This window comes from Phyllobates terribilis, unplaced genomic scaffold, assembly GCF_046119375.1.
Source record: "Phyllobates terribilis strain yellow unplaced genomic scaffold, ASM4611937v1 Scaffold_36__1_contigs__length_13169755, whole genome shotgun sequence".
In the NCBI taxonomy this organism is placed as follows: domain Eukaryota; kingdom Metazoa; phylum Chordata; class Amphibia; order Anura; family Dendrobatidae; genus Phyllobates; species Phyllobates terribilis.
In genome coordinates this window covers 2,205,001-2,225,630 of record NW_027362796.1, presented here as the reverse complement: position 1 = coordinate 2,225,630, position 20,630 = coordinate 2,205,001, and the positions used below count along the sequence as shown (strand labels likewise).

The following is a 20,630-nucleotide window of genomic DNA, read 5'->3' as shown; positions in this document are numbered from 1 at the left end:
ACCTGTTGTACTGGCACCTGTTTGAACTTGTTATCAGTATTAAAAACATCTGTCCGCAACCTCAAACAGTCACACTCCAAACTCCACTATGGTGAAGACCAAAGAGCTGTCGAAGGATACCAGAAACAAAATTGTAGCCCTGCACCAGGCTGGGAAGACTGAATCTTCAATAGGCAAGCAGCTTGATGTGAAGAAATCAACTATGGGAGCAATAATTAGAAAATGGAAGACATACAAGACCACTGATAATCTCCCTCGATCTGGGGCTCCACACAAGATTTCACCCCGTTGGGTCAAAATGATCTCAAGAAAGGTGAGCAAAAATCCCAGAACCACACAGGGGGAACCTAGTGAATGACCTTCAGAGAGCTGGGACCAACGTTACACAGGCTACCATCAGTAACACACTACGCCACCAGGGACTCAGATCCTGCAGTGCCAGACGTGTCCTTCTGCGTAAGCTATTACATGTCCGGGCCCATCTGAAGTTTGCTAAAGAGCATTTGGATGATCCAGAAGAGTTTTGGGAGAATGTCATATGGTCAGATAAAACCAAAGTAGAACTGTTTGGTAGAAACACAACTCGGCGTGTTTGGAGGAGAAAGAATGCGGAGTTGCATTCAAAGAACACCATACCTACTGTGAAGCATGGGGGTGGCAACATCATGCTTTGGGGCTGTGTCTCTGCCAAGGGACCAGGATGACTGATCCGTGTATATGAAAGAATGAATGGGGCCATGTATCGTGAGATTTTGAGTGCAAACCTCCTTCCATCAGCAAGGGCATTGAAGATGAAACGTGGCTGGGTCTTTCAGCATGACAATGATCCCAAGCTCACCGCCAGGGCAACAAAGGAGTGGCTTCGTAAGAAGCATTTCAAGGTCCTGGAGTGGCCTAGCCAGTCTTCAGATCTAAACCCTATAGAAAACCTTTGGAGGGAGTTGAAAGTCTGTATTGCCCAGCGACAGCCCCAAAACATCACTGTTCTACAGGAGATCTGCATGGAGGAATGGGCCAACATACCAACAACAGTGTGTGCCAACCTTGTGAAGACTTACAGAAAATGTTTGACCTCTGGCATTGCCAACAAAGGATATATAACAAAGTATTGAGATGAACTTTTGTAATTGACCAAATACTTATTTTCCACCAAAATTTGAAAAAAAATTCTTTCCAAATCAGACAATGTGATTTTCAGGATTTGTTTTCTCATTTTGTCTCTCATAGTTGAGGTTGACTTATGATGTCAATTACAGGCCGACCTCATCTTTTTAAGTGGGAGAACTTACATAATTGGTGGCTGACTAAAGAATTTCTTGCCCCACAGTATTATATGGCAGCGCAATTGCAACATTTGGGTGGGTGGCAAAGCGCTGCAAACCCAAATAGTATTAAGGGGTTAATTACCTCAGGAACACCGTGGAATATTCCTATTCATATAGTGGAACTGAATGACCTCGCACACAAGAAATCAATATACCCTACACTTGCTCTACTCTACAAGGTCTGGGATAAGGGTAAAGATATAATGGAAATAGGAGACTGCAATGAATCTACATCTATATGGTTTAATAATAAATATGCAGAGGGCTATAAATTAGAGGGATTCCGGAGTTGAGTGGATAAAGGAATATATACAATATAACACATATATATGATATAAAACATATTGTCTGAAGGAATACTTAAGTCCTTTGATCAATTAAAGGGGGGATTTGCGATGACAAATAAACAATTGTATAAATATCTATAGTTTCGGCATTCATTTAATGCACAATCAAGATGGACGCCCTTTTGGGTAGAAAATAATACTTTTGTTAAGTTGGTATTAGAGAAGGGAAATACTAAGGGTCGTATTTCTGATATTTACTGAGTCCTTCTTGATAATTATTTAAAAATATTTCCTTCTCCAGCTAGACAAAAATGGATGGAGATATAGGTCCAATTTCTGAGGATCAATGGGGAGCGGTATTAGAACTGGTACCCCAATTATCTTTACATGAGGCGCAGAGATTTTCCCAGATCATATTAATACATAGGAAATATAAGACGTCTAGATTCCTATGTAACATAGGATACCGGACTGCTGCTGAATGTCCAGGATGTAACATGGATGCTGCGGGCCTATTACATACGCTATGGGAATGCCGGGAGTTAGGTAAATACTGGAAAGGAGTTCTGTCTATTATAAAGAGGGTATATAAAATAGATATTCAACCAGACCCCAAAAAATGCCTATTAGGTATATTAGAGGATGATATGGAATTTAACCCAATGTCAATAGGGATTTCACATATTTTATTTCAAGCTAGGAGACATATTGCATCCAAATGGATTAACCCCTCGCCTCCAGAAATTAGTGAACGCAAAAATAGGATAAATAATATTATCAGATTAGAAAAAGGGGTATATAAAAAACAAAACTCAATGAATACATATGAGAAAATATGGGGCTTATGGTTGGAAACACCTGGAATGCCATCAAGGGGGTTATTGTTGGAGAGACAATGACTTATGGGGGAAGGGGGGTATTGGCGAGGTCTAATGTTTCATTGTAATGTGTATTGGAATTCTCTAACATGTGGTATGGGTAATATAGCACACCTATATGTGTATAGGATTATAATGTTTATTACAATATTATGGTTATATAAGAGATTTCAAGAATGTAGAATGTTAATTGTTAGATATAGTAACTGCAAGTTATCAGGCGGTAATGGGCAAGCTGAAAGGATATACAGGAGAGATGCATGTATGTCATCCCTATGGTATGTTATTTTATTATTGTATGTACTGGTTTATTGTTTTGCAAAAAAAAACTAATGAAAAAATCTCAATAAAAATGTCTTGGATTAAAAAAAAAAGAATAGGAAAAAGGCTTCTCCCCTGTGTGGGTTCTCTTGTGTCTCTTAAGAATCATTTTACAATTAAAACATTTCCCACATTCTCAACATGAAAAAGGCTTCTCCCCTGTGTGAGTTCTCTGGTGGCTATTAAGATGCGCTTTCTGGTTAAAACATTTCCCACATTCTGAACATGAAAAAGGCTTCTCCCCTGTGTGAGTTCTCTGGTGCTTAACCAAAGCTGATTTCTGGTTAAAACATTTCCCACATTCTGAACATGAAAAGGGCTTCTCCCCTGTGTGGGTTCTCTTGTGGTTATCAAGAATCATTTTACGATTAAAACATTTTCCACATTCTAAACATGAAAAAGGCTTCTCCCCTGTGTGAGTTCTCTGGTGATTAATCAAATCTGACTTCTGGTTAAAACATTTCCCACATTCTGAACATGAAAAAGGTTTCTCCCCTGTGTGAGTTCTCTTGTGATTATCAAGAATAATTTTATGATTAAAACATTTTCCACATTCTGAACATGAAAAAGGCTTCTCCCCTGTGTGAGTTCTCTGGTGCTTAATCAAATCTGATTTCTGGTTAAAACATTTCCCACATTCTGAACATGAGAAAGGTTTCTCCCCTGTGTGAGTTCTCTTGTGGTTATCAAGAATCATTTTACGATTAAAACATTTTCCACATTCTGAACATGAAAAAGGCTTCTCCCCTGTGTGAGTTCTCTGGTGATTAACCAAAGCTGATTTATGGTTAAAACATTTCCCACATTCTGAACAGGAAAAGGGCTTCTCCCCTGTGTGAGTTCTCTTGTGGCCATCAAGAATAATTTTACGATCAAAATATTTTCCACATTCTGAACATGAAAAAGGCTTCTCCCCTGTGTGAGTTCTCTGGTGCTTAACAAAATCTGATTTCTGGTTAAAACATTTCTCACATTCTGAACATGAAAAAGGCTTCTCCCCAGTGTGGGTTCTCTGGTGGTTAATCAAATCTGATTTCTGGCTACAACATTTCCCACATTCTGAACATGAAAAAGGCTTCTCCCCTGTGTGGGTTCTCTGGTGATTAATCAAAACCGATTGATTGTTAAAACATTTCCCACATTCTGAACAAGAAAAAGGCTTCTCCCCTGTGTGGGTTCTCTGGTGGTTAACCAAAACTGATTTATGGCTAAAACATTTCCCACATTCTGAACATGAAAAAGGCTTCTCTCCTGTGTGGGTTCTCAGGTGTACAACAATATCTGATTTCTGGTTAAAACATTTCTCACATTCTGAACATGAAAAAGGCTTCTCCCCTGTGTGGGTTCTCTGGTGGTTAATCAAATCTGATTTCTGGTTACAACATTTCCCACATTCTGAACATGAAAAAGGCTTCTCCCCTGTGTGGGTTCTCTTGTGGTTAACCAAAACTGATTTATGGCTAAAACATTTCCCACATTCTGAACAAGAAAAAGGCTTCTCCCCTGTGTGGGCTATCTGGTGGTTAACCAAAACTGATTTATGTCTAAAACATTTCCCACATTCTGAACATGAAAAAGGCTTCTCCCCTGTGTGGGTTCTCAGGTGTATAACAACAGCTGATTTCTGGTTAAAACATTTCCCACATTCTGAACATGAAAAAGGTTTTTCCCCTGTGTGGGTTCTCTGGTGCTTCACAAAATCTGATTTCTGGTTAAAACATTTCCCACATTCTGAACATGAAAAAGGCTTCTTCCCTGTGTGAGTTCTCTGGTGCTTCACAAAATCTGATTTCTGGTTAAAACATCTCCCACATTTGGAACAAAAAAATCTCTTGTCCACTGTGTGAATTTTTTGATGTTTAAGAATAGACTTTTTGAGGGTAAAACTATTTTCATTTTCTGAAAGTGAAAATGACTTCTTTCCTTTATGAGCAGTTTGTTTTTTAATGCTTATTTTTTTATTTTGACTTTCCTTAGTAGTCAGTAATGAATCAGAAGACAGGACCTGTTTCAAAGGATCAGATGACAGATCTTTGCTGTGAATGGATGATGGTATATCTGGAGTAATCATATTCACTTCAATTGTATCCTGTGGGATCTCAAGATCATCCGATTTAAAAATCTCCTGTCCCTCTGATCTCCTGGTACAGTCATCTGCCAAGAAAAAAAAACAATTATTAACTTTGAATAAAATATCCTTCAATTTATATTTTTGAACATTTCTTCTTAAAATGTCTGTAGAAATGACAAGTTATTGACAGAATGACAGTTCACAGTCTAATTAAAAACCTCAAAGAATAAACCAGTGGAGCGTAGTGTTCAACTGTTTATTCATTCAGCCTCCAAAATATGGAATAAGAAGCCATCAAAAAATGTTATGTACGTGAAAATTATACCACTAAAAGCTTCTACTCATCAATAAACCGATCCAGCAATATCCGCTCTGCCAAAATCAAATCTCCCCTCCGCTACTGAGCCTTGCGCCCAAACCACATTTATCATCCATGTATTTGGCATTACTATAGTGAGAACAACCCACTTAATTTATGGTGTGTGTCTCCTGGAGCACAATCTGGGCACTATGTGTTGGGTAATGAAATTATATATTTGTAATTTTCACTCTCCATCATCCACTGCGTGCTAATTTCCGGAAAGTGCCTGTGGAGTCAAAATAGTCACTACTCCTATAGATTATATCACTGAGGGTTATAATTTCCAAAATGGAGTCACTTTATGGGGATTTCTACTGCTCTGGTTTTCTGCAATTTGGTCACATTAGGGCTTCTGCAAATGGTGGGTCCCATCTCCTCTGGGATCTGCTCCTGCAACGTCTGCTTCTCTCACCAGGAGCCGCCTTATTCATCCTGCAGGTGGCGCTGGTGATGGAGGAGACGTCAGAATCAGAAGCTCTGGGCGGCGCAGGCTCTGTCCAGTCACTAAGATTAGGGTGCCTGGGACCAGTAGCACCATCCAGTCTGCCAGTATGGGTGTGTGTGCTGTCCAGCTGGAGTAATCTGCTCCCTGCTTCAGCCATTTGGAAAGCACCGCACCCTACTAAAGCTGGAAGCATATTGCCGGAAGCTGCCAGATACAGCCTTGTTCTCCTCTGGTTCAGTCCTCTGTGCTCAGCTCCCGGCTTGTGTATTTGTTTCCTGTTGTGACCCCGGCTCATTTACTGACTGATCCCACCACAATAAAGCTATCATACAGAATGAACCTGTAAAAAAAAGACAGAATAAAAGATATGTTACATCCCAAACAACAACATATGTAAGAGGGGAGAGCTCCAACACTAAATCGGAGTTGCACTCATTTATGGTGGACCATTGGAGCTACTATAAGTCCTGAGCAGAAGAGTAGAGAAAGTATTAGCGCCCCCATTTCAGGAGAGATTGAGCAGTAATCTGAATTCCTTAGGACTGAAAACATAATGTAATTTATGACGTGGAGTGAATCCATGAAACCAGGGCTGGAGCCACCACATCTCCTGCAGGCGGGAATAAATGTATATTACAGCCATCAGCCACTCACAGCTTAGAGATATATCATGGCACAGGTGTAATGTTTTCTGTATAGTTTATCACAATCCTGTTTGAAGTTAGTTAGTTTTAAAAGATATTGAAAAGTCAGCATAAAGGGAAACTCTGTTGTTATTGTACAGAAATTCCCACTTGGCCTCACTGCACATTTAATGTTGTCGATCATAAAAGTTAAGTTAGGTCAGGGAGACTGGACCTGGTCTTGTAGGGACCATATGAGGACATTCAGCAGCACAGAAGGGAGAGAAGGTAGATTCATCCAATAAGATATCAGGGTTCTAGGAAGCCAACACCATCATTACCCTCCGCTTTCTCTTCAACTGATTTTCTCACTTGTCAGCACATTCTAAGTACGCTGTCATTTGGCTTTGTAGTTTACAGATCTGGGCAGGTAAGGGTCAGTGTCTTCTAATCCCAGGGGGTAGGTGGATCCTCAAGTTTGTAAGTCCTACAGAAAAGGTCTTTCACAATTACAAAAAGTAATGTGAACATTTTTGGATGGAGGAAAATGTTGTGGTCTAGAGGTAAAATAGTGATCACACAATTGTGACACAACAGCACTACACCACTGATAAAGCAGCCACAGCCGGTACTTGAGAAGAATCTGTGGCTTCTTTGCATTTAGTGGTTACTACTCACCTGGGTAGTCATATGTAGGAATCTCCTCCTTACACCGATCATCATCCCTCACATATGCCTCTGTAGTATTAATATGGGTCAGATCTTCACCCTGAAACAAATATTGTAAAAGTCACAGACAGATGGAGAAGTCACATCTATGATCAGCTCTAATCCTGCCATCTCCACCGTTCTCATTACACAAGTATAAAACATATAATACTGGTGGATAAAACAAGACTGAGCACAAGACCTTCACAGTCATCTACACATCACAGGGGAGAGCTCATGACACCTTCTCTCCATCTACCTGATGATCCTGAGGAACATTGGGATCTTCTTGTTTACAGTCCTGTGGAAGAAGAGGACGGTGACATCTCTCTGGTGTTGACATCTTACTGGATAGATCTGGAGGAAACACATACAGGGACTGAATTCATTCTTTACATACAGATAATTATAGGCCGTGTGTATTTAGTCCTGTCTATTACCTGGTGATGTGAGGGGCTGGGGAACCTCCATCATGACGAACTTGTACAGATCTTTGTGTCCTTCTAAATACTCCCACTCCTCCATGGAGAAATAGACAGCGACATCCTGACACCTGATAGGAACCTGACACATACAATGATACCGTCATCCCCCCGATCCCTTCATAGCGTTACTGTATAATGTCCCAGCATTCCCAGCAGTGTCACCTCTCCAGTCAGCAGCTCAATCATCTTGTAGGTGAGTTCTAGGATCTTCTGGTCATTGATGTCCTCATGTATCAGGGGGTGAGGTGGAGGTCCAGTGATTGGGCTCAGGGGTCTTCCCCATCCTTCAGACACAGGGTCCTGACAGCGCTCACTAGAGGTCTTCTTCACTACTGTGTAATCCTGGTTATGGAGAGACACATTAATAAATCTCACTCCAGATATTTCCAGAATCCTCATCTCTCCAGTTCTGTCCATCTGTTATTCCCATATATAAGAATGATGTAATGTGACGTCATCAGAATCTCTCACCTCTCCAGTAAGCCGGAAGAGGATCTCTGGGGTGAGGTGTAATATCCTCTCCACCATCTTCCTTCTGTCTCTATCCATTCTTCTATAGGAAAATTATATAGATAAATTATTAGTATCTCATATTGTGTGAATCTGAGTGAATTGAAGATGAGTTGGTGTAAAATATATAAAATTCTGTGTAATAAAAATTAACAGCATTGTGATGCCGGTATGAAGCAATAATGTGGTAGAGCACTTCATACATCTTCAGGTCAGACAGAGATACCTATGTGCTATCAGTTGGGATTACGGAAGTTATAAAATAATTCAGGTAATTTAACAATATAAAGAAACAGCAGTCTTTGTACAGCCAATAAAATATGTTAATGGTTTATTTGTTTATATCTCACCACTCCAAGATAAGTTCTTCTAACTCCACCACCTTCTCTACACTGTGTGCACAATTATTAGATAATTTGTATTTTTGATGATTACTTTTATTATTTCACATCTCCAGTGCTGTCGGTCAATCCAAAGGGTAATAAACCTGAAACCTGAATATTTAACAAAGTAAACGTGAGGTGTTGTCTTAGCAGAATATCTCTGTCCAGAATTATTATGCAACTATATGAAAAATGAAAATTTTCCATCTTAATTATTTATTTTCATCTGTTATAGAATACATTTCTGACATTTAATAAATATATATCAGTGACCAATATAGCCACCATTCTTCTCAACACCAGTGATAAGCCATCCATCCATGGAGTCCATTCATTTCTTACTCTGTTGACGTTCATCTTTGTGGGCAGCACCAACCATAGTCCCAGACACTGATCAGAGAGGGGACTGTTCTCCTTCACCATAAATCTCGAGTTTAAGAAAAGCTCGAAAGTTCTCAGTAAGGTCTAGGTCCAGTGAGGAAAAAGTCATGACATTAGTCTTTCATCTTTAAAATATTTCCAGGCACTGAGCAATGAAGACTTCAATGCTGTGATTGAGCATTGTCCCGCAGAACAATCCTGTTTTTTTAAAGATGTAGATTTTTTCTGTACCTCTGCTTAACCCCTTTACAACACAAGGTGGTTTGCACATTAATGACCAGGCCAATTTTTACAATTCTGACCACTGTCACTTTATGAGGTAATTACTCTGGAACGCTTCAACAGATCCCACTGATTCTGAGATTGTTTTTTCGTGACATATTGAACTTCAGGATTGTGGTAAAATTTCTTCGATATCACTTGCGTTTATTTGTGAAAAAAATGGAAATTTGGCGAAAATTTAGCAATTTTCAAAATTTGAATTTTTATGCCCTTAAATCAGAGAGATATGTCACACAAAATAGTTAATAAATAACATTTCCCACATGTCTACTTTACATCAGCACAATTTTGGAACCAAAATTTTTTTTGTTATGGAGCTATAAGGGTTAAAAGTTGACCAGCGATTTCTCATTTTTCCAACAAAATGTACAAAACCATTTTTCTAGGGACCACATCACATTTGAAGTCACTTTGAGAGGTCTTTATGACAGAAAATACCCAAAAGTGACACCATTCTAAAACTGCACCCCTCAAGGTACTCAAAACCACATTCAACAACTTTATTAACCCTTCAGGTGCTTCACAGGAATTTTTTGAATGTGGAAGAAAAAAATGAACATTTAACTTTTTTTTACAAAAAAGTTACTTTAGACCAAATTTTTTTTATTTTCGCAGGGGTAACAGGAAAAAATGGACCCCAAAATTTGTTGTGCAATTTCCCCTGGGCACGCACTTACCCCATATGTGGGGAAAAACCACTGTTTGGGCGCACGGCATTTGAATTTTCGATTGTAAAATTTGCTTGAATAATTAGCGGACGCCATGTTGCGTTTGGAGAGCCCCTGATGTGCCTAAACAGTGGAAACCCCCCATAAGTGACCCCATTTTGGAAACTATACCCCCCCCTGGGAACTTATCTAGATGGGTGGTGAGCATTTTGAACCCCCAGGTGCTTCACAAATTAATCCGTAAAAAAAAGTGTTTTTTTTCCCACTTTTTCATTCTTACGAATCAATTTGTGAAGCACCTGGGGGTTCCAAGTGCTCACTATGCATCTAGATAGGTGCCTTGCGGGGTCTAGTTTCCAAAATGGGGTCATTTGTGGGGGAGCTCCAATGTTTAGGCACACAGGGGCTCTCCAAACGTGACATGGTGTCCGCTAACAAATTGAAACCATGTCGTATTTGTAGAGCCCCTGTGTGTCTAAACAGGCAAGGCAGGCAATCTCCGCAACGTTTTTTTGGCCGCGAAGCATATGGGGCGGAGACTCGAGCATGTCACTGAAATACCCACGATACTCAATGCATACCAGAGCACCCAATGCAAACTCAAGTAGCGAGCACTTGCACTCAACACTAGTCGCCATATCGCCATCTTTTTTTCTTACTTTTGAAAGAGCACAACCCTAAACCTAGCACAACCCTAACCCGAGAGTTTATTTTTTACGCCGTTCCTCTTGTGGTATAAGTGATTAGATGACTTTATTCTTCGGGTGGTGCGAATACAGTTATACCAGAATCATATGGGGTTTTTATGATTGACAGCTGTCACACACTAAAAGACGCATTTTTTGTAAAATCTAGTTTTTGCATCGCCATATTTTGAGAGCTATAATTTTTCCATATTTTGGCCGACAGAGTCATGTGATGGCTTGTTTTTTGCGGGATGACTTGACGTTTTTATTGGTGCCATTTTCAGGCACGTGACATTTTTTGATCGCTTTCTATTCCGATTTTTGGGAGGCAGAATAAACAAAAACCAACAATTCATGAATTGTTTTTTTGTTTTTTTTAAATTCTGTTCCGCGTGTGGTAAAATTGATAAGGTAGCTTTATTCTTCGGGTCAGTACGTTTACAGCGGTACCACATTTATATCGTTTTTCTATGTTTTGGCGCTTTTATACAATAAAAGCTATTTTATAGAAAAAAATATTATTTTGCATTGCTTTATTCTGAGAGCTATAACTTTTAGATTTTTTGGATGATGGAGCCGTATGGCAGCTTGTTTTTTGCGGGACAAGATGACGTTTTCAGCGGTACCATTTTTATTTATATTCGTCTTTTTGATCGCATGTTATTCCATTTTTTGTTTGGTGGTATGATGATAAAGCATTGTTTTTTGCTTTGTTTTTTATTTATTTATTTTACCGTGTTCAATGAAGGGGTTAACTAGTGGGACAGTTTTATAGGTCACGTCGTTCCGGACGCGGCGATACCAAATATGTGTACTTTTATTGTTTGTTAGCTTTTTTTTCATAATAATATTTATTGATGGGTACATTATATTTTTATTTTTGGTGGATTATTTTTTTTTTAAATATTTTTACAATTTTTTAAAAAAAATTTTTTCCACTTTCTGAGAGTTTTTACACTTTTTTACTTTGTTCCACTATGGGACTTTCACTTATTTTATTCTGATCGCCTCCTCAGCATAGGGATGGAGCACCATCCCTGTGCCATGCAGGCAGTCAGCGCTGCACAGTGAGAACATTGTGTGGTCGTGCACTGCGCAAGACCAAACAATGTTCCTGCTGCCTGGTGACCCGGATGTTATGATGACATCGGGTCGTCATGGCAACACCCGGGAAGCTCCATCAGACAGCGCTGGAGGCCGGAAGAGGAGTTGAGTATACCGATCACCTCCCCTTGCCACCGCAATGTTGCGATCGACTTCGATCGCAGCATTGCGGGGGTTAATGTGCTGGGAGCGGTGCGGGACCGCTCCCTGCACATAACCATAACAATTCATAGGACACGATAGTGCATATGCCCCAAATGGGGTTTATCGTAAATAATATTCATCAATGATATATATATCCATGGAAGGACTAATTGAATCCCATCGTTAAATTTTAATAAGAAGACCAAAGAAAACAACGAAAGAGGGACTACCAAAGATTTATCTTTAGAAATTCATATAAAGTTTATTATTAAAAAATTAATTATTATAAATATAAGGCACAAAAAAGGGGGAAAAAAGGGGGAAAAAGTGAACTTGAGAACAGTGGTAGCATAAAAAAGCTTCTCACAAACACAGTCACTACCCCAAAGGACCCCACATATACCAACTATTACAATCATATGACTCAGGCTTAAAAAGAATACACCAAACTGTTGTTGTCATAGCAACAGTGGTTAATAATCAAAGTCAATAAATATATATATGCATGGTAGTTAAGTAAATCACCTCTATAATATATAAAGAGTAAAATGAGAGGGAATTACTCATCAACTCCCTTCAATGAGCAATCCCTGTAGTAAATGCTAGTGAGTACAGATAAGTATTGATTGCTAATACATACCAGGGATTTCAAGTCACGGAGTTCTATCCAGGAAGCTTGAGACAGGGGGACCCGTGGGGAGAGCACACAAGTGCAGTGAGATGCCCCGACGTGCGTTTCACACTCCCTTCTTCAGGGGGCATGAAGATAAATGGAGCGACAGGTTTATATAGGCGCCAGCCGGCGCTCCATGCCGGAAATAGTGCTGCCATCACCTTGGAGACAGGCAACGCTGTACGGCACTCGCGTGGAGCCGGATGTGACGCATGCGTCACCACGGAGACCAAGACGCCGGCCAGCCTCCGCGTCACATGACCCCCGGCAAGCAATGCATTGCCAAGCGTCATTATAGATACAGAGAGCCGGCGGGCACCCAGGGCACCGCGACGGGCATGCGTACTTGGCTACAATGTTACCTTCTATATTGTGCATATAAACTTCAAGGCATGACTGTGAGAGGTGAATAAAAACACCCATAGTGAACGTGGACATGGAAAAAGAAAAGAGAGGAAAAGAAAAAAAGGGGGGGGGGAGGAAGGAGGGGTGGAAAGGAAGGAGAGAAAGGAAAACGAGGAGAAGGGAAGAAAAGTGTGAGGCGGACATCATAAGGTATGTTAATGAGGGAAACAATGTCATAGGGATCCTGGCATAGAACAATTGATCATATTCAAAGGGTAAAAAATAAATAAACAATGGTGTAAAACGGGAACCATCCAAGAGGAGGTCCCAAGATTATTAATTAATACCCGCACAGCTTATTTGACCCCAAACTATTGTTAATTAGTCACATATCATTATACCCCCAACATAGCATATCATGCAGGCCAATCCTCCATACAATCGGGTATAAAATTCAATGAAAAAGCAAGAGATGTCCATATCCGATTATTCCTTTTCAAAATTCGCAGTGGTATTTGGTCTTTGGTCATCCAAGAAGAAATCCTCTCACATATCCATAAGAAAGTGTCCACAGTGACAAAGGGGAGAAGAATACCCCAAAAGCACAACATGAATCTATAAAAATTTAATAAAAAACAAAAGTAAATCACATGATAAAAACATACACAAAACATCTAAAACTAAAGTGTAATCCACTGAATCCCATAATTATATTCCTGGGTAACCATGAGCGAATGCCTTATAGACGCACTCGCGCATAGACACCCGGTTATCCGATGACCGGTCAGAGAAAGGGGGAATAACTGATGCTTTCATTCAATCCGTTTGGATATAAGGTATTCAGAGTCCAGATCCATCTGGACACTATCTGGGCCAATCTAAGACCCAGTTTTCCACCCCGTATACCTGGTATAATGCAGTCTATACCTCTTACCTTAAATAGGGAGGCATCACAATTGTGGTAGGTCTTAAAATGGCGTGGAATTGTCTTCACGGTGGATGTGTCCATGTGGTCGACTGCGGCAAAAATGGCCAACACATGTTCCCGGACCCTTACCTTAAATTGGCGGGTGGTCATGCCCACATAGATAAAACCACATGGGCATGTCGCAAAATAGATCACATATTTGGTAGTACACGTGATGAATTTATTAATCCTATATACCTTAGATCCATCTACTTTAGAAAATGTATCACTCCGTTCCACGTTAGGGCATGCTACACATCGACGACACGGTACACACCCACTCCTCCTGGGTTGTCCATCCAAAAAAGTGGTAATACCTGCCGCATTCTCATAGTGTGAATGTACCAAATGATCTCGAAGGTTCCTCGAAAGTCTAATAGAAATAGACGGTCTATCCGAGATAAAGCGTGATATTATTGAGTCAGCTTTAAGGATGTGCCAAGAACGGGCCAAAATATTCCTCAAACGAGGAAATTGGCAATTAAAGTTGGTAACAAAACGTACTTGTTCCTTCTTATTTCTATTAGCCTGGCTCCCATAGACCAAATCATGTCTTGAGGAGGACTTTGCCCTTCTATATGCCCGCTTAATCATTCGCCGGCTATATCCTCTCGCATAGAATCTCTCCTTTAATTCCACAGCCTGTCTCTCAAATTCCGTGTCCGTGGAGCAGATCCTCCGAATATGGAGGAACTGCCCCACAGGTACCGCCTGGATCATGTGCCGAGGATGAGAAGATTTAGCATGCAAAAGCATGTTTGTTGACGTTGGTTTACGGAACACAGAGGTTTGTAGGCAATTAGATGTATCCCTTCTCAGGGAGACATCCAAAAACTCCACTCGATAGGGATCAAATTGATATGTTAAGTGGATATTATAGTTATTACAATTTAATTCATTCATAAAATTTTCAAGAGAAGTGGGTGAGCCCTGCCAGATTATAAGGACGTCATCGATGTAGTGCGTCCAAAAAAGGACACAATCTGACAGGCAGAGGTCCCTTTCCCACAGCCCCAGGAACAGATTAGCATAAGCGGACACAAAGGCCGCGCCCATGGCTGTCCCTTGGAGCTGCAGAAAATAGGACCCCTTGAAAATGAAAAAAATATGGTTCAAGGTGAACTCCAACAGCTCAAGAATCAGGCTCCTCAGAGGTATAGGTAATGATGACGTATCAAGAAAGAATTTGACTGCGGAGAGACCATCAGAGTGCCTTATATTTGTGTATAGTGACTCAACATCTGCAGTCACCAGAATGGCATCCTCCTCAACATAGAGACCACCTACCTTCCTCAAAAGGTCCCCAGTATCCTTGAGGAAGGAGGGCAGACATTCAACCAGAGGTTGCAGATGTGAGTCAATCCACTTGTTGACATGTTCAATCCACTTGTGACAATCAGCTGACACCCGGCGGCGATCGCGCCCGCACAGCCTGTGTGCGCGCAGGATCGCGATGACGTACTAATACTGGTCGGGCTCTTAAAGCCCAGGGCACAGACGCGTATTAATACGTCATGGGCTGTAAAGGGGTTAAAGAAAGTGTCTTCTAAAAACTGGCAGAAGGTTTGGGAGTTGATTTTGCATCTATCTTCAATTTGAAAAGGTCCAACTAGCTCATGTGTAATAATACCAGCCTATAGCAGTCCCCACCTCCACCTCGCTAACGTCGGAGTCGAAATCGAGGTCTGTGCACATTACTGATCCAGCCACGGGCCCATCCATCTGGTCCGTCAAGAATCACTCTCATCAGTCCATAAAACCTTTGAAAAATCTGTCTTTAAATATTTCTTGGACAAGTCTTTTGTTGTATCTTGTTCAGTGGTGGTCGGTATTCAGCCTCAGCCTGGTCTCTGAGCACGGAACACTTTGTACTTCTGGCCTCCAGGAAGGCTGTAGTTCTGGAATAGGACAGCACAAGAGGATAATATCTTCCTGGATGCTTCACATTTGAGTCTTCTGAAATCTTTTGCAGTTAATGCTATTCTTTTTTTTCTTTTGTGATCATATACACTTTTGAAGGTTCTGTGATCACACCCAATATCTGAACAATTTAAGAAGTGCTGCATCCCTCTGTAAGACTTAACCATTTTTGAGTTTTTATAGTCAGTAAAAACTGGTTTTGGCCCATTTTGCCAGAGAAAAACAAGCTGCCTAATAATTGTACCCCCCTGATAAAGGGTTTCAATATCCATAGGCCACACACCCCTCATTACAAAATACACATCAGCTGATCTACTTCATCCACTAAACATTTAAGTTTATACAGCTTGTATTTGGAAAATCTACATAAAAATGATGATATGGTCAGAATATTCACTAGCCTAATAATTGCGCACACAGTGTATGCTTCAAAGTGATCAAGAAACCTATTTTTTATTTTCACCTGCTACAAGCTATGGGTGCAATGTTCAGGAATCATCCTTCAATCCATAGAACGTGGATTCCACATCTCACCCCTGACAAAGCCAAAAAGTGAAAATAGTTGGGTAATAATCTGAAGCTTGTCTCCATTGTGATTATGATATGTTATAAGCAAGTTTAAATCTCTCAGTTCTTTCAATGTGTATTAGGGGTGCACTGTTTTTTTTATGGTAATACAAAAAGAAACACTGGCATGGTTGCACCTAGCAGGGTGCAGTGTATGCTCAGGTGTTACAAAAAATAAATGATTACAACCATATCCTGTAGAATACAGCAAAAGAGGAGAAGAACCCTATTAGTGGTGTGGGGCACTAAAACTATGGGGGTAGCAAAGATGAGGAACATTACTGTATATGTGTCACCCTGGCCTGGATGCCACAAAATGTATTAAAGCTGTGTCTGAGAGCAAGGGGGAGGTTCTCTAGTCAGGGGAACATTAGTATGCAATGCCTCCTGTCTCAGGCCAGTAGGGGGAGCTGGCTGCCCCTATAAAAGCTGGTACTGGGGGCAGGGTTAGAGAGAACTGGATGGTCTGTCTCAGCACTGAGACGTGTCCCAGAGTGGAGCAGGGACAGAAAGTTGATTGCACCTAAGAGGAAGTGTGGCAGGAGGAGAGCCACACGCCAGAGACAAGAGGCGAAGAGAGCCTGTCTTGGCAGAAACGGACTTAGTTTACCAGACTTTGGTGTCTGAGGCTGGAAGGATTCCACATCCCCCAGCAGAGAACCAGTCCGCAAGGGACTGTATATTCCTTGGCCTAAGAAGCCTGGAGGCCCTGCCACAACCGAAGGGACCAGTAAAGCCGTACAAGGCTGGGAGCAGAAAGGAACCCACGTCGCAGGCCATACAGGCGAGAATACACGGAAAGCTCAGAAACGTGGGCTGTTACTCTATAAGGAGGAGATAGCCAGAAGGAGCGCAGAAAGCACGGTAGGCCTACACCCTCACCCTGACCAGGGCCAATTTCCCCGTTGCTCTCAGACATCCAGGTCCCCTCCTAGCCGGGACTGTTTGTGGGTCAGTTTACCTGTTCTAGTAAAGACCCTGGACTGCAACCTGTTGTCTGTATGCTCCTTGCTCCTCCAGCGCTAGCAGCACTGGGACTCTCACTACCATCACTCCCACCATCCACAAAACTGCCCTGGGGCCGCACTCTTCCCGTGGGGAGTCACACTACCCTAGCTGCACACCTCATCAGCCCCAGCGGTCTGCATGCAGCGGCGGTTCCTAATAACCGCAATCCACGGGTGGCGTAGTCAGACATAAACATCAGCACATAACGGACTACCACTGGCCTGACCACCCTGAGCCACGGAACCGGGTTGCCACTACTACTCCCACCGTTTCCCTATTGCCCGGATCCGGGTGCCCCACGGCCCAGGGGGCGAGTCATATATGGCAATGAGGGGGGGGGGGCTAATACTTTATAGGACACTATAGATGGTTATAGCACTATGTGGAAGTGGGGAAAAATAGGCAGGACACCTAAGGAGAGTAATGGAAAAAAAAAAAATATATATATTTATTTATTGTGAGGGGTCAGCTTTACGGTAGGCGCTGGTTCACACAGGGATGCAGTCCGTAGGTTCAAACAAACTGGTGGTTTATTAAATGTCCATAAACCAGGCAGGAGACAAAAATATCACAGCCTCTTTCAGGTTCCGAAAAGGTATAACAGAACAAAACATAAAATAGCAGTTCCATATAGAGCACGGCCTCAGCCGTTTAAATGCAGATGCTTTTCTCTGCCTCCAGCAGACTCTGAGCAGCACATGCAAGGTCTGCTCACCTTGCACAGCAAACAGCACACTGAGACAGGCGCACCTGTCTTAAATCAGGCCTTCCAAGACCTGGACTGGAGGTAAGTGAGCAGCTGATCCCCCCCCAGCTCTTTCAGCTGCTCATAAAACCCAGCCCTTTAATCCGGGCCCATTAACTCCCTCTCAGCACTATGTGTGCTGGAGCCTGCTTCTCCGGGTCCTACATCACCGAAGCTTGGTACCTCGGGGACACATACCTCCCCTCATCCACAACGTGTCCAGCTGCAACCTTACCTACCCCCCCACTTCCTCTGCCCATATATTATATATATATATACACACACACACACACACACACACATATATATATGCAGTACAGACCAAAAGTTTGGACACACCTTCTCATTTAAAGACTTTTCTGTATTTTCATGACTATGAAAATTGTACATTCACACTGAAGGCATCAAAACTATGAATTAACACAGCAAAGCACCCCCACACTATCACACCTCCTCATCCATGCTTCACGGTGGGAACCAGGCATGTAGAGTCCATCCGTTCACATTTTCTGCTTCGCACAAAGACACGGTGATGAGTCCAAATTTGAGATCTTTGGTTCCAACCACCGTGTCTTTGTGCGACGCAGAAGAGGTGAACAGATGGACTCTACATGCCTGGTTCCCACAGTGGAGCATGGAGGAAGAAGTGTGATGGTGTGGGGGTGCTTTGCTGGTGACACTGTTGGGGATTTATTCAAAATTGAAGGCATACTGAACCAGCATGGCTACCACAGCATCTTGCAGCGGCATGCTATTCCATCCGGTTTGCGTTTAGTTGGACCATCATTTATTTTTCAACAGGACAATGACCTCAAACACACCTCCAGGCTGTGTAAGGGCTATTTGACCAAGAAGGAGAGTGATGGGGTGCTACGCCAGATGACCTGGCCTCCAGAGTCACCAGACCTGAACCCAATCGAGATGGTTTGGGGTGAGCTGGACCGCAGAGTGAAGGCAAAAGGGCCAACAAGTGCTAAGCATCTCTGGGAACTCCTTCAAGATTGTTGGAAGACCATTTCCGGTGACTACCTCTTGAAGCTCATAAAGAGAATGCCAAGAGTGTGCAAAGCAGTCATCAAAGCAAAAGGTGGGTACTTTGAAGAACCTAGAATATAAGACATATTTTCAGTTGTTTCACACTTTTTTGCTAAGTATATAATTCCACATGTGTTAATTCATAGTTTTGATGCCTTCAGTGTGAATGTACAAGTTTCATAGTCATGAAAATACAGAAAAATCTTTAAATGAGAAGGTGTGTCCAAACTTTTGGTCTGTACTGTATAAGACAAAATATAAAAAACACAAACAATAAATGTTTATATGATTCCGCTTCCCCCTCCAAAGTAAATAGCAAAATGTAATACATAATAATAATAAGAATCTTTACTTTTATATAGCGCTAACATATTCCGCAGCTCTTTACATACATAATTATTGCTGTCCCCATCAGGGCTCACAATCTCAATTCCCTATCAGTTTGTCTTTGGAGTGTGGGAGGAAACTGTAGAACCCGGAGGAAACCCATGCAAACACGGAGAGAACATACAAACTGCTTGCAAATGTTGTACTTGGTGGGATTTGAACCCAGGACCCCAGCGCTGCAAGGCTGCAGTGCTAACCACTGAGTCACCATGCTGCCCAGTACATTAAAAAAATATTCGGTATTGCCATGTACATAACTTCCTGAATTAATAACATTTTGAAATATTTTTTTGCATATGGTACAAATCGAAAAACTAGGAATAATGTTTTTGGCCACCACAATTCCACATAAAAATGTAATAAAAAGCTATTAAAATGTCATATTTCCTCCAATATTGTATCAACAAAAAGAAGAAAACAAGAAATAATCATTGATTCCGGTCCATCGATGGAAGAATGAAAATAGTTACGGGTCTCAGAAAATGGCGACACGGAAAAATTGTTAGATACTAAATTTTCAGCCCTGGTGACATCACACCTGTAGCGCATTAGACCGCTGACTGGCTGCAGTTATCACACACGCTAAAGACATGACATCACCACTGCAGCCTATAAAGAAGACCCGAGCAGCAGCAGAGAGCCGGCACTGGAGCAGGGGAAGGTGAGTAATGCGGATTATAGTATTGTTACACAGGCTCGTAGATTGTGTACAGAAGACTGAAAGGGGGACCTCTTCTATGATACTCCTCTCTGCTGTTGGTCCAGGGCACATTGTGATGTTCAATGTTGTAATGAGCCTTAGCCTGAGGACAGACAGGAATAATGATGAGATGGCCTGAGAGCAGAGAGGAACGCTGAGGAGAAGGTCTGAGGGAAGAGAGGAATGCTGAGGAGATGGTCTGAGGGAAGAGAGGAGCGCTGAGGAGGCAGCCGGAAAGTGGAGAAGAGTGTTGAGGGGATGGCCTGAGGTTAGATATGAGCACCCATAGGCGGATTATAATGAGGGCAATCCGGGCGACTGCCCGGGGCCCCGAGCCTCCAGAGGGCCCGTGGCTCCGGGCGGGGTGTCTATGTCCGGATTGCCCTCATTATATGTGCGGGCCGCCGCCGCGGCACATACCGGCATCAGTGGCGGGAGGGGGGGGCCCGGACCGCTCCCCCAGCAGCGGCGCACGGCCGCTATTTCTTGATCGGCCGGGCCAGCACTGCAGCAGTTAACTTCCCTGTGCTGGCCCGGCCGCGTCACTGCTAGGAGACACGGCCCTGTGCGTGGCCGTGTCTTCTAGCTGTGACGTCATGCAGTGCGCCCCGGCCTGCACTG

At 42.2% G+C, this 20,630-nt stretch overlaps 1 protein-coding gene and 1 pseudogene across 1 annotated transcript; both read right to left on the bottom strand.

Moving 5' to 3' along the window:
• Window positions 1-1,279: 1,279 nt before the first annotated feature.
• LOC141182785 (uncharacterized) overlaps window positions 1,280-20,630 on the bottom strand; it is a 61,722-nt pseudogene continuing 42,371 nt past the window's right edge.
• Window positions 5,834-16,105, bottom strand: LOC141182780 (uncharacterized). Its single transcript, XM_073660887.1, has 7 exons — window positions 16,031-16,105; window positions 7,976-8,508; window positions 7,667-7,846; window positions 7,460-7,583; window positions 7,279-7,376; window positions 6,990-7,080; window positions 5,834-6,028 (listed from the first exon to the last, which is right to left on the bottom strand). The coding sequence occupies exons 2-7, from the start codon at window positions 8,051-8,053 to the stop codon at window positions 5,937-5,939; spliced, it is 663 nt and encodes a 220-aa protein (XP_073516988.1). The 5' UTR covers window positions 8,054-8,508; window positions 16,031-16,105; the 3' UTR covers window positions 5,834-5,936.

Coding starts and splice junctions, on each gene's coding strand:
- LOC141182780 (XM_073660887.1), bottom strand. CDS start 8,053: ATGGATAGAGACAGAAGGAAGATGGTGGAGAGGATATTACACCTCACC. Junction 7,377..7,459: donor CCAGCCCCTCACATCACCAG/GTAATAGACAGG, acceptor TGTTTCCTCCAG/ATCTATCCAGTAAGATGTCA. Junction 6,029..6,989: donor TCCTACATATGACTACCCAG/GTGAGTAGTAAC, acceptor TTTTTTTTACAG/GTTCATTCTGTATGATAGCT.